Genomic DNA, 15,320 nt, shown 5'->3' on the forward strand with positions numbered 1-15,320 from the left:
GACGCATTGTGAGCTTGTAGATCGGCTATTTTCAAAAGATTTTTATACATTTGAAAACTTGAAATGGGACTTTCTGCATAATGAGTACTTTTACTTTTGGTACTTTAAGTACATTTTGATGCCAATGCTTTTGTACTTTTACTCAAGTACATTTTGAATTCCGGACTTTTACTTGTAACGGAATATTTCTACATTGCTGTATTGATACTTTTACTTAAGTTAAGCAATTGAGAACTTTTTCCACCACTGTATCTAGGACTAAATGGGAATGTGTGTACAGTACCGCACATTTAGCAGAATAACTGATAGATAGACCTCTCTCCAAAATAATGAGCAAGGTGTCTCTGAAAGTTGCATAATCTGCCATTGTGCACTGGCAGTGGCATACAATGACAATGGCATACATTTTGAGTGAATTATGGGTACTCAGGAAAAATGATTCAAAACCACTAATTGAGAGCCGATTTTGTTGACAGGCATTTGTGGAGAACAACCCAGCCATAAGGTGGTGTCCCCGGGCAGGATGCGAAAGAGCTGTGCGTCTGAGCACCTACGGTCCTGGGGCTTCCAACTCTGACCCTCTCAGCTTTCCTCTGCTCAGGGCTCCTGCTGTGGACTGTGGCAAGGGCCACCTCTTCTGCTGGTCAGTTTCCATCATAGTTGGTGTCATTAAAGGTTTGCGAGGATGACTGTAATTGCAGAAAAGCTGGCAGAAATTGGAAGATATTTCTCAGGGTGACCTCCGATTTTCCTCTAATCTTTGACCACAGACTGGCAGCTTAATTTAATATATATATATATAGGCTAACTAAAAAGGACATAGTAGTTTTTTATGCAGGTCACTTCCCTGGACAACAGCACTAAACATTAGCCAAACCCAAACTAGCCTAATGTTCTCCTCATCTTTTTAAATATTGCGTGCAGACCCCAAAAAAAGTCATACAAATTCCCTGACTGTTCACTAAATAGCCCGGCAGACATTTACTTTTTCTCTTTTGATTTGACTTAAAATGCTGCTACTAGCCTACATTTTATCTTTTAAGTTATTATTATTTATGTTTTTTCGAACCAGCACCTCATCACAATCACATTTGTTGCATTAAAAAAAATCTGATACTTCAGTCACACTAAATAAACATACAAATGCACATCAACATCTTATACGTAATGTTTTCCCCCATGTCTGTCTGTCTGTCTTGTTAGTAGGATCTCTTAAAAAGGTTTGCATGGATTTGCACAACCCTTTGTAGAAAGGTTGGTAATGGGCCAAGGAAGAATTAATTAATTTTTCACACCTATCAGCCAAAAGGGGGTTTTGTGAGGAGTGCGGCCTGTTACCAAAAGGCACATATTCAAATTGATTTATGCAACACCACAAAAATAAGCACATCTATTATTGAATAGAAAGCAATACTTATTTGCCGTTAATCTCTTTTATTTTAACATCATGAAAATCTAAATTGGACTTACTATTTAAATTTAATCTACTCGGAGGCAACTCTCATTCCTTTTATTAATGTTATGTTCTTCAAAAGGTAGGTTATCATTCATTCATAGCATCATATGCTAGCTATGGCTTGCTCTTGGAGTTTTCTAAGCAAAATGTTGTAGTTGGGTTAAGGTGGTAGTGGTACATGGATTCAGAAATCCGGGAAAGGGCTACTGAAGCCAAAAAAGATTGAGAAGCACTGCTCTAACTCGATCTCTCGCTAGCCTCTCACATTCATTCCATCACCCCACCTCACCACCTTTAGTATCACATGCTTCACTGCACTGCAACCTGCTATCTGGTTCCTGCAAGCAGCCATTAGGTTCACTTGTCACTTTCACTCGAGGGTTGTCTTGACATGACGTTCTGAAATTGTGTGTGTGTTGGGGGGGTGGTATATATGCTTACAGCATCTCGAGTGCTGTGAAATTAATGCTCACCAGTGACTCAATCTCTGTGTCTATCACAAGAACAGGGTGTGAAGTTGGGAACAGTCCATTAGGAGTAAACAAAACGATGTATGATGACTATGTTATGGAAGTGTGTCTCTACCTTTTCCGTCTGTCTATATGTCTCCCTCTTTCCTTGCCTGTCAGTCTGTCCATCTTTTTTCAACTGTGCTTAGTGTCTTCAATCTGTCTGTGTCCCTGTTTAACTGTCCCATCTGCTTTGAGTTAATTTTTGTCCATCTCTCTCTATACATTCTCATCCATGTGTAAATATATTTCTCTATATTTGTGTTTCTGTATTTCAGGGAGTGTCATGGTGAGGCTCATGAGCCCTGTGACTGTGATATATGGAAATTGTGGCTACAGAAGGTGTCTGAGATGCAACCTGGAGAATGTGAGTAGCTACTTGACCAGTCTAGACTTGGCCAATGTTCATTACCATGTGTTAAGATGTTGTCCTCTACTTTGAGGCTGGTAAACTTTAATGTTTATCAGCAGCACAATCGATTTGTGTTTGCAAGTTTGACCCAGCAGTGGCACTAAAGGGTCTAATGAAAAGGGACAACCCGCCACAAGAACACTGGCATTGATTTCATTTTATTCTCTGGCTGTGTGCCCCATCCAGTCTACGCTGTTCTTCAAATAAAGGGGAATAGGGACATAATATTTGTTTGCCTGTTATGGCAGTCATGGGTAATACATTAGTCAAACTTGCGAATTGTCAGCGGAATATTGCTGACACAGCCACCTCAAGAACGCCACACCCATGGCAACGGCTTAGTCTAACAATACTCGGGGCTCTTAATCCTCTGCACTGATGGGATATTGTGTTATTGCCTGCGGGGAACTGTACTGTCTTCAGAAACGACACTGCCAAGTATCATATGATACATTTTTAAATGTTATGGAATTTTGAAGTGTTTACTGTTTTGTGCAGCATTTATTAGAATACCTATACTGCCCTACAATGCTTAAAGGATGACTTCACTCATTTTCAACCTATCTTCATATAATTGGTCCTCACTAATGCTCATGATAATATGGTACCATTTTTGTCTACTCAGTCTGTGTGTCAGAGGAGGTCTGAAAATAAACCCTGCCTAACAATTTCACTAGCGGGTTTCTGAACTGTCCACAGCCCTCTATTTACAATTATTTTTAAATTTTATCATGAGCATTAGTGAGGACCAATTATATGAAGATGGGTTGAAAATCGGTGAAGTCGTCCTTTTAAGTTCAGTAACTACATTTTTGGGTCAAAGGTCAAATCAGCATTCGTGATTTGAGGCGATAACAATTACTTCAACAGTGCAGTATCACTTATAATCCATTTGGCTGGCCATTTGAAACACTAACCACATGAACCCTAGCATCTCTATCAGGGGAAAACATTCTGTGAATGGCATACAAGGTGCAGGTTGCGACATTACCATTGAAAGTGGAAAAAAATCCATATTAATGCTTTAGACTCTAAAGCATTAATATGGATTTTTTCCACTTTCAACTTTTTTTTTGCACTCTGCATATCTCTAAAGTTTAGAGATATGCAGAGTGCAAAAAAAACACCAGGATGTTCATGTTTAAGCTTCAAAAACATATTCACACAAACAAAACATGTTTTTTAGTGGAGTGGACCTTAAGTGACCATTTTTATCAGTTTGATGCTTTGTGTAGTAACTGCTCTTAAGCTTTGTAGGGCAGTATAGTAATCTGTCCTTTTGTCTCTCAGTCCAAAATAAATACGGTATTCTTCTTCTTCTGATCATTAGGATGGCACCCTTTCTGACCCGTCAGTGCTATAGTGTTTTAGGAAAGCTTTATTCAATCTTATCTGACCCATTTCATTCAGTTAGCCAGCCAGTCAGTCAGCCAGAGATAAGTCGTAATGAAAAATTGAGATGAAAAGGAAATGCATCTTCCTTGACATGCTGTCAACTTCCTTGTCTGGATTTGTGGGCTGTGTATCAAGTGCTATGACTGATGCTGAGCTAAATTGTTTGGCATTCACCCTAATTTGGCCGGTAATTACAAACAGATTAGAGCTAAGCTGATTAGAATACAGTTTGTGGATGATAAATTATTAATTTAGATGAACAGCTCACACACTGACATTGTGCAATGTTTAGAAGCCTTAGTAGGACTGTAGGCAATCTAATGGGTGATGAAGATGGCCCCCAAATCGCCAGTTTGCAGCTGTGATAGAGACTGAGATAAAAGCAATTATTTTGTTTTGAATTTCCCCAGATTGTGTTTTATCTAGGCATTGCAAATGGCACATCAGAGGTGCATTGGCAACAGCCAATTATTCTGTATGTGTGTGTCCGTCTGTCTGTTCGTGTGTGTTTGTGTTTCTGTGTGTGTGTGTGTGTGTGTGTGTTTTCTTTTTTATATGAGTGTGTGTGCATGCATTCACGTCTGCGTGGGCTCATAGGCATCTTGGGAGGCGTTAGAAAAACTTATAAGCAATACACATTAGTCAGCCAGGACAATTTCCCACTCGGTGCAATAGTCAGTTTATGGGACAGTATAATAGCCATTCTCATTCTGTCTCATTATGCTTTTATTTGTTCCATTTCTCTCCCCCTCCTTCTCTTAAAGTGGCCGGAGTGAGTGAAGCTTATGAGGACGCAGCCAACTGCTTGTGGTTGCTCTCCAACGCCAAGCCTTGTGCCAACTGCAAGTCCCCAATACAGAAGAATGAGGGTTGTAACCACATGCAGTGTGCTAAGGTAAAGGAGGCTGGGATGTCTCTCTCACACACACACACACACACACACACACACACACACACACACACACACACACACACACACACACACACACACACACACACACACACACACACACACACACTCCGATCTTATGAATTCACTAAATGATAATTGTTTTAAGAGCACACCAACAACGATAACAATGACTTTGAATATATTGTTTAAAAAATCTTTATAACCCAAGTGGATGGCGGAATCCACACAACTGTGACAACAACGACAATGACGAACGATATTGTTGGGATCACGTTCAGAGAGATTTGATGAATGATAGAAAGACAGCCCATCAAAATCCATTAGAATTTACAGGGCGTTCCGCTCAACACGTCACGTTAAACACATCACTCACGTTCCACATGTTTACAGAACATTATAGTTCATCACTGTGGGTGCTGCTTACATCCTTAGTTATCATTCTTTGTGTGGACGGCCCTTTATTCTGATAGGCTGTTACATTTGCCAGGGTAGATAAGCAAGCTATGCCCCGGACCCCCTAACAGGGGTTTGATATCGGAACTTGTCACCTTTTTCACCCCCATGTGTTTGCACATCTGAGCTTTGTTCAAGACTAAACTCCGGGTTTTCTCCTTTGACTTTGATGGGATAACCACGCTTAAACCCTATACTTAGTTGACTAGATTCCCAAAGGCTATATATTCAGGTCAACTCGGGAGCCATCGATTCTGATCTGCCTGGTAAACTCTTAGTATTCAGTTAGCCTATCAAACAGTCGCTAAAAGCTGACTTAAGACACCTAGGACTGAATTGGAATGTACATGGACATTAAGACTCTCGTAACTTGGGGGTTTTGGGGTGTGTTGTCAAGTTTATAAATGTGTATTCTGGTATTGATCAAATGTCAACGAATTTGCATGTCTGTGATTGGCTCGTTCCGGTACATCCCATAAGCTGGAGGGACAGGAGCATTGTAATTGGCTAGCCTGGCTGGACACTTATCCCATAGCCTGGAATGGACCATGTGATTATAAATTCATAACAATGACATGTTGTTATTGCTGGGTTTGAAAAATACTCAAGAAATGTGACGATAATCGGCATAGTAGTACAAAGTTAGCTGTGGAGGGACACGGGTGAACACCTGATCTCCTGGCACAGATGATGATACACCCAACCTAAAGGCTTTACTATATTGTTAAAATATTGTTATTTTTAAATTATTGTTAGCACTATTTGTGCTATATTGTTATGTGTTTTCTGTGGAACAAACTGTGAAGCTGAATATCCCTGTGGGACAATAAAGACTAGTATTATTTAAAACACAGCATTAGCAGTTTAAAATCTTTAACAATTTAAAATCTTTAACAAGCTGGCTATAACATGGGAAGTTATGAAACAATAAATCATTCAATATTTCAGACAGTCTGTCTGCCAGTCGGTCAGCAGACTGTGGGATTGACTGAGATTGATGAGAAGGAGGGAGTCTGTCAGAAATGTAGGATGATGGAAAGATAGAAAGAAGAAAGAGATGTGAAAGAACGACATTCAGAAGGGCAGTGGCAAAGAGAGGGAGAGACTGCCTGGGTACTGCTGTCTGAGCTCCTCCATCGCTGGAGGGCAGGCTTGTTGTACAGCATAGTGTAGTGGAGCTGCTGGGCTGCTCATCTATGTCCCTATGACAGCCTCACTGCTGTCCTAGTTTTGGCTACTAAAGAGACTGACCATAGACAAGAGATTAGCTTGGGAGGAATAGAGCAACGTTTCACAAGTTGAGAGGCCATCCAGGGCCCAGCCTCTTGACCTGTTATTACCTGGTAAGAAATGGCTTTCCCCCAGTTGCTTAGAAACACTCGCCTTGCTGTTGCCATGGGATGTCTCTTTCTCTCTTTGCTGCCATTACCCTCCCTCTGTTGTGGCCCGCTCTCTACGGTATCTCTATATCACTCTCTCAATATCACTCTCTCTCTCCTTCCCTCCCTACTCTCGCTCTGTCCCTCCTGCCCTCCAGCTGTACTATATTGATTTTCTGAAGTGTCATGTAAGCACAGTGTCTCCAGGACAGTGGCGGTCTTGTGGCCGTTAGGGCTTTTTGTGTTTATGTACTCCGGCTACCTTGTCATCCACAGAGATGTGTTTGTGTCACGGCGAGAGTCATATCACTCACGGATTGGAGTGGTTGGTTGTAGTGTTTTGTTTTGCTACAATGGCCTGTGGGATTTGGTGATCTTTAGCTGCAGAGGTGCCTTCTAGTGGCACTGGGTCTAAACAATAGCCTGTGAGTGTGACTTCTTTTAAACATTGTCATTTCAATTGGTTTTCACAGTAGTTAATAAAAACTTCTCTCTTCAGAGTTAATTGATTGGTCACAAATCTTTTCTTCAATCATATGGGAGTAAAAGGCCTGACCATGTCTATAAGTAAAGGGCGCTGTGTGGACAGGCATTTTGCAGTCGTTTGCCTTTTCATAGTCCAGTCATGATGAGGCTTACCGGTTTCAACGCGGTCTTGATCAATCTCCAACTTTGGCCGTTTGTACAAGCACATAGATTGCAACAAATGCAATGGATTCCTTTTCAGGACACCAATTGTGTTCTCACATTACATATCAATTATTTTTACTGATCTTTTTTTTGTTGAGAAACTGCAATTTAAAAGCTAAAGACGGAACAGCTGAAACAGCTTTGCACTGTGATGGTGCATGTCGATGTGAAACAGTTTCATGGTGAGCTATGCTGGTATGAGAAAGCTATGTATGTGCGGTCACAAAAATGTAGCTTTGCGCAGACATACCTAGGCGGACATATGCTGAAGTCCGCTATTCCATTGTTTTAGTCTGTGCAGACCCCAATGGAGTCTGGTCCGTGTATGCTACATCTGGACTATAAATTGTCTTTAACGTCTTAGCCCAAATGCCCAATACTTTGACACCTCTGCCAATGGAGTTGGACCGCATTTATGTCTTTCTGTTGGCAGGATATCTCCAAAATGTATGATTGGATTTGTATGGCTCATGGGGTCCATGGAAGTACTGATTGATGTCTTTGCACAAATTGGCCAAAGGGAGTTTGGAAGGGAGGTTTGGTGGTAGGCATGGCTTCTCACAAGTTTTTTTTTTAAACTTATGAATGGATTCATGTAACACCATGAAACATTGTGTGCCTATCAGTATAAATAAGAGGCTACCCCTTCCTCATTGGCCCAATCAAACAAAATGAGGATGCTGTAGAGTTAATTCTCAGTCTCTGAATAAATATAGTGCTGACCTACTGTATCTGACTTGTGGAAATGACCTATCTTGGCAACTGCATAGCGTTGATGAAGGATACACTATATACTAGAGCGCAATATTTAATCTAGTTATATTTATCTGTATTACAATGTGCTCCCCTGTTGTCTCTGTGACAGTAATAATATATGTTTGAACGTTGTTCCTTATTGGATACTCAAATCATGGCTGCGCTCATGTTGAGTTTTCATTAGGCTGTCTGGCCATCTCTACTATGTTGGAGATGTGGTGTTTTCAGTACCACAGCTGACCAATGCTGTGTACTCATTGCTGTGTACTATCCCTTTTCCTCGTAGTGCAAGTATGACTTCTGCTGGATTTGTCTGGAGGAGTGGAAGAAGCACAGCTCCTCGACAGGAGGCTACTACCGCTGTACCCGCTATGAAGTCATCCAACAAGTGGAGGAGCAGTCCAAAGAGATGACTGTGGAGGTAAAACAAACACACACACACACACACACACACACACACACACACAAACGTATTCTTACAGATCATACACAGAAATAGAAATGACAGCTTTTTGTGGTACAAAGTTATTCAGTAAAGAGTAGAACATTATAAAGAGATGACTGAATGTCCGGCAAAAATATAATATTGTATACTAGGACTGCTGCAACTATCGATTCTCTTTTTGGCGATTATTCTGTCGACTACTTTTGAGATTATTCGAATAATTGAGACGTTCTTTTTCTTTAAAAAAATACTTCAATCAGCATTCAATTGTAATTAATGTTTTATACTGTAATTGACTAAATTGATTTGTCTGATTAACCACACACAAACATACAGCAGCTATCCTAAATTCCCAGCTGTTAAAGAGCCCTGGCAGGCTGACATTTAGTACACTGTGATGTAAGCAACGCAGCTGCAGCTAATACATATATTTAATAATGGGTGTGTTAGATTTTGGTTTATTTTTCATTTTTAAATGAAATTGTGAAATCATGATGTTATCCGTCTGTAGTTTTGAACCTTCACATGAAAACAAACTACTAAATCAGCCTATACTAGGATTTCATCCACCTAACACACATAACATGGCGTGGTGTATTCACTGTTCACCACAGAGCCATCCATAATCAATTCTTTCTACATGCTGTGTGTTGAATGTGAACAGAAGTTCAGCCGCAGTGCTGGCTCGCATGCCTCTGAATTATAAGTGGTGATTTTACCTGTGGCAGCCCGGTGTATTTCTTTGTCCGCCCTCTCAACCAAAAGTACATGCCCTTTTCTCTGCGGGGTGAAATTCCTTTTTGTGTAAGCTCCATCAGTCATAGTTTTCAGGAAAGGCGGGGGACAGAGAGAGAGAGAGCACAGGAAAGAAACGGTTCAAAAGAGATGTACATATAGCATAAAAAAGTAGCAAGTATGTACATGAGGTTAGACATAAGGTTGAAAACATCGCAATTATGTACACTTATCGACTTGTCTGGTTGTCTTGTCTCTATGTCGCAGGCGGACAAGAAGCACAAGAGCTTTCAGGAGCTCGACCGATTTATGCACTACTACTCTCGCTTCAAGAACCATGAGCACAGCTATCAGGTAAGCAGGGCCCATGATGCCTGCTTTACATAGTCTATTAACAAGGAGGCTCTGCTGCTTATGACAGCAACACATTACAACTTGGATGTTCCTGCTTCAGCTGGTGCCTTCATGTTAGCGCCGCAAGATTATGGTTTAAATGGTAATCCTGAAGAATTTGCTCGACATTGTAAAGATTATAAATCACTATCACTGATAATGATGTTTTTTGGTGAAAAATATATATTTCAGCATTTTACTGATGCCTTTGTTGCTCATTGATTGTATCAGTGTAATAATTTAGGTATAAGGGTGTGTTTAATGAAAGTGTATTTGCTTTCTTTCTTTCATGAACAATACAAATAAAACATCAATTGTCATCCCCATACCAGCTGGAACAGCGCCTTTTGAAAACAGCCAAAGAGAAGATGGAACAGCTGAGCAGGGCCCTGAATGGAAGTGAGTCCACAGCCTGTGTCAATCTGTGTGTCCATGACATTTTCACATATTTCAGTCCATGCAAAGAGCCAGCCACCCAACAACCCCTTAAAACTGTGCATATTGTGACATGTTTTGTGTTACCAGGCTTTGCTCTGATGTACGGTATTCACTATTACATTTAAGTTGAGATTCTAACATTTCTGATTATATCTAATATATCGCTTTAAAACGGGAAAAACACGCTACTAGCTAACAGTAGTGGAAAATATCTTAGGATGCTCAGGACTATCTGCCTGTGTCCCTTTTATGCCCATATATGGAGATCTCTGTATCGGCCTGTCCTTGTCCCTTTTATGCCCATTTATGGAGATCTCTGTATCGGCCTGTCCTTTTCCCTTTTATGCCCATATATGGAGATCCCTGATGTCATCAGTATATTCCCATATATGGGTATGCCCATATAAGGGCATATCGGTTGGATCGGAGGTTCTGGACAACTGGATCTCCATATATGCCTATATATGGGCATATCAGTTGGATCGGTCATTTTGGACATCCGCTTATCCGAACGTCTCGACAGCGGGCACCGCATTCCCTCAAGTCCTCGCCGATGTGCGCGCCAAGTTTGAAGTCGGTCGTATATTATTTGCCCATATATGGGAAACGCGGTTGGATCTGCGCTTCTGGACAACTGCCTATCCGACCGACTCAACGCCGGGATTCTCAACTCCCTCGGGTCGTGTGCCGAATTTGAAGTCGGTCAGTCGGATGGTTCCCGCGATGCATGAATTACAGACGTACATACGTACAGAGATTCTGTGCATTTATTTTAAGATATATTTATGTATGTAACTATATGTATTTTATGTATTTGCATTCCCATGTTGAAAATGGAGAGGGATTTTTTTTTTCATGACAATGACCTTATGATCCACATAAAGACTCAACTTTTCACCTTGGTATTTACTAAAGAATGAAACTCATAGTATAGCACTGGCCAGATCAGTCAGTAGATGATCTTCCCTTAGGCTAGACATTTGTGATGTGATCGAAAAGAACAGGATGCATGATATATTTAACACTGTGGACCCCATCTTTGATGTCCTAAATGATGTTTCACCATGCAGCTGCCTGTTCATCCCTTTATACTGATCTATTAAGATGCGTAACCTCTGGAGGTTGGCACAAGGCCTTATTTCAATAACGTGTGTGTGGGGGTGGAGGGTAGTGGAAAAGGCTTTAATGTTTGTAATTCAACTGATCTGTTTCTTTCTCTTGACCCCCTCATCCCTCTGAACCCCCCCGCCCACCCTACCATTTCCTCTCGTTTCTTTCCTAGGGGAAGGAGGCCCACCTGACACTACATTCATCGAAGACGCTGTCCTCGAGTTGCTGAAGACTCGTCGCATCCTCAAGTGCTCTTATCCTTATGGGTTCTTTCTGGAACCTAAAAGCACAAAGAAAGAGATCTACGAGCTTATGCAGGTGCTGGACCTGCTCCCAGATACAAAGATGTAAAGAATTCACAGCAGGCAGTCCTGTATGAATCATTAGAGATAAGGGACCAAAGTATTGTGCTTGCCAATTTTCCCGTTGTGACCCAGTTCTAAATGCAGATATGCCAGCTTTTAGTCAAATATATAGTATATTGGATTTTTATAGCAGCCGGTATTAACACATCATGCATGCCGCTGCTGTCTTATGTGTTAGGTAGATGCGTTGGGTTTAGAAATGAATAAAGGGTTTGTAATTATAGAATTTACTGCCTAAATTGAGAAACTCTGAATTACCTTTTCGAACAAATAGAGAATTTCAATATTAACAATCAACCTCTCATCGCTTCCTTGCTTCATTCATTTATCAGCAAACCTCATTGTCATCCAGACAATTAATCATTCTTCTGTGTTTTTGTCAATAGACGGACTTGGAGATGGTGACTGAGGACCTTGCACAGAAGGTGAATCGACCATACCTACGCACACCGCGCCATAAGATAATCCGTGCAGCATGTTTAGTTCAGCAGAAGAGACAGGAGTTCCTGGCTTCGGTTGCCAGAGGAGTTGCGCCCAACGACTCTCCAGAAGCCCCCAGACGCAGGTGCGGGACACTGCTGTTGGTTCTGTACAGGTTCACTGCATAGTAAAGCCTATAGACATTGGGGAATGGAAAGCAATGGTGTACACTTAAGTACAATTTTTAGGTATTTTTACTTTACTGGAGTACTTCCAATTGTCTATACTTTTACTTCTACTCCACTACATCTCAGAGGCTACTATTGTACTTTTTACTTCACTACAATTATTTGAAAACTTTAGTTACTTTGGAGATAAATAATATAATAAATGATTACATTATAAAACATACATTAACCACTTTAGCTCTATTTTATACCAAGGCTATTTGAAAATAGCCGATCTACAAGCTCACAACGCGTAACATCGCGACGTGTTGTGAGATTTTAGATCTGCTATTTTCAAATATTTTAGTACTTTTACTTTTGGTACTTTAAGTACATTTTGATACCAATACTTTTGTACTTTTACTCAAGTACATTTTTCATTCTGGACTTGTAACAGCGTATTTCTATATTGCAGTATTGATACTTTTATTTAAGTAAAACATTTGAGTACTTTTTCCACCACTGATGGAAAGTAAATGTGTCATATTGTTTGCTCGTTCATAATGTTGTCTCTATTCTCTTAACTTTCAGTTTTGCTGGCGGAACATGGGACTGGGAATATTTAGGCTTCGCATCACCTGAGGTACTGATCTTAATATGCATCTTTATACTGTATGTACTGTCCTGTGCTGTGTTATGCTTTTTCGACTGTTTATTTTCAGCCAAGCAAACGGCTTGACTGAAAAAAAAACAAAAAAACCTGAAGGACAACTTTGTGCGTTGAAGGCACACACACTACAAAGACGAGGCGTATCTTCAAAAGACCAATATATCAGATTAGTGTGGGTAGCCTCCCTCCCTCTTTTCCTCACATGATTTAAATAAGAAAGCCTGTCATTATTCCATTTCAGTAAACAACTTAATATGAAAATGCTTCTGTCTGTAGGGAGGTTCATGGGAAATGGTACCATCATCCCAACATTAAACCGTCCTAACAATAACTCTCATAGAGTCTCTGTCTCGCTAAAGTGGTTAAGACGAACACCAGACTAATAATCAAAGCTTGATGACTCTGGCTCAGAGGCACAGCTACAGATGGCCCTCTCCATGGTTCCTACGATGCCTGCGGATCACTTCATCAGATCACAACGGCTATTTTTAGAATTGGAATGGGAATGTATGTTTCCATACACGTCGGTATGTATATCCATTGGGGCTGTCAACTGACCTCAGAAATGACTTTAGAACTGTCCGACTTTCGATTACATTCTATCATAACTTGCACAGAAAACTATGCACATAAATTGTCAGAACTACCGTTATATCCACAAGGTGGCGCTCGCATACAATTGTCAAGAACAGCATTCAAGTAGAACTATCAGATTGTGTAAAGAGCTGTCCACACCAAGCATAACTATAAATATATTGTTTTCAACTCAAGTGGATGGCAGAGTCCACACCACAATAACGAGGGCAGTGGTGAACGATATAGATATGGTTATAGAGCCCATAATGGCTCTGCTATAGTTTATAGTTGCCCACCTGTCCAAAGTCAGCTAAACTCTGCAGTAGTTTATTTGTCCACCAAAATCTGTTTTGTTTGTCCAGTGTTAAGTCCTTTTTGATGTGCATTCATCCCGGACAGATACAAATAATCACGTCACTTGAATCTTGGGGATTTTGGGGGTTTCAGTCTTGTTATGAATGTGGAATGTGTTTTGGCTTCTGCACATGCACTCAATGTAGGCTACACAGTATGGAAGACGGTCAGCATGCTCTGCCTTGTTTGAATTGTCATTATAAAACATTAAGCGGTAGCCACGCCTACATATATATTTCTTTGCTGACTGTGCATTTTCTCCCCCAGAGTCTATTCAAGGTTCAACTATGGGTATTTAATTTTTTGTTGTTTTCTACAATAGTTTTTGTTTGTTGTTTTTAACTTTGCTGCAGCACCACCGCACAATCCAGAAGACACTGAACTTAGCTTCCTTGATTACATATTCCACATAGTAGCTGTAGCCTGGTTATTTTTTTACACTTGAGCCAAATTGAGATTTTGCTTACCCCTATTCTTCTCTACAATATAGTTGTTTTACTTGCATTTCACTTTTTCTTTCTTGTCACTTTTTATTACATTCAATATTACATTCATCCACCCCATTCATATTCGTTAGGAAACCAGAGGACTTATTACATTTTCTAAGCACCATTTTGACAGTTAAATTAAAACTATGCTACAGCATATCAGCAACACTGGCCGCAGGAGACTCCAACTGTAGAACCATATCACTGGTGTCTGGGCAGAAACCTTGTAGCTCACTGCATTGTGAGCTTGTAGATCAGCAATTGTAACTATTTTAAAATGTTTTTAAAATAATAATAAAAAAATGAATGGTTTTTCGACATACAAGGTTTCTACCCGACGGCGGCGAAATGAGAGCCAGATGGCATACTTTTTCAGCAGAGTTTTGGAGCAGAAGTTGCAAACAAGTACATGACTGCTCCGAACTATGAAAGAGGTCATAGCAGTCCACTATTACAAAGTCACTGCCTTAATAAGTTAATACAATTTATGTATGCACTGTAATATAGGAAAGTATTTTCACAGCATGGCATCAAATAGTTGTTGTTGTATTTTCCACATTGTTTATTAAAATGTGGGCTGCATTGCACCTCTGTGCCTGGTGCTTCTCTGCATGCATCCCAAACATCCACACCCCCTGCCAAAGAAATCTTCTGACCAGGCCCAGCGCCAGAGCAAATAAACAGGAGGGGTTCATTTCATTTTCATGAGGGTGCACACCAAAACACCATGGCAGGAACACTAAAAACATGAACTGCACCATACGCAACATTTTCATCAATGAAAAGCGCTTCATTATTACGCACAAATACACAGATTTATACACGGCCAAGTTGCGGTTTAAATGGGTTGTGATTTTGTACAACACTGGTCTATTGGACAGCACATACGGTATGAGGCTGAGGTTGTGTACAGTGTCAACCAGACTACACAGTGTATATTTTGCACGACCTGTCTCTCTCATTGACATACTGTATGTGCTTACGGATGTACCCTAGCTACAGTGATTTACCACTACCTCGGTGAAAGGGACATTTTAATTGATTCTGAGTCAAAGTGCGACGGAAATCTACAGCAAATTAGAGGTAATGGTAATGAAAATGGCATCTATCTATATTTACTACTTAAAATGGACAAAGCACAGGATGGCTTTTAGGCTAGAAAAACAGAATTGGCACTATCATGCATCCATTATTGC

General features: G+C 40.5%; 1 protein-coding gene across 4 annotated transcripts in view; it reads left to right on the forward strand.

The window, feature by feature from the left end:
• The window catches only part of LOC308083245 (ankyrin repeat and IBR domain-containing protein 1-like), a 46,706-nt gene that overhangs the window by 20,161 nt on the left and 11,225 nt on the right, over positions 1–15,320 (forward strand). For all 4 annotated transcript variants that reach the window (XM_080425501.1, XM_080425498.1, XM_080425500.1 and 1 more), the window contains 9 exons: positions 477–643; positions 2,244–2,332; positions 4,537–4,667; positions 8,250–8,384; positions 9,411–9,497; positions 9,869–9,935; positions 11,257–11,402; positions 11,836–12,014; positions 12,628–12,679. In XM_080425501.1, coding sequence (XP_080281627.1) covers positions 477–643; positions 2,244–2,332; positions 4,537–4,667; positions 8,250–8,384; positions 9,411–9,497; positions 9,869–9,935; positions 11,257–11,402; positions 11,836–12,014; positions 12,628–12,679 — 1,053 coding nt within the window. The remainder of the gene's footprint in view (positions 1–476; positions 644–2,243; positions 2,333–4,536; positions 4,668–8,249; positions 8,385–9,410; positions 9,498–9,868; positions 9,936–11,256; positions 11,403–11,835; positions 12,015–12,627; positions 12,680–15,320) is intronic.

Source organism: Gymnoscopelus braueri (assembly GCF_963280865.1).
Source record: "Gymnoscopelus braueri genome assembly, chromosome: 4".
Taxonomy (NCBI): domain Eukaryota; kingdom Metazoa; phylum Chordata; class Actinopteri; order Myctophiformes; family Myctophidae; genus Gymnoscopelus; species Gymnoscopelus braueri.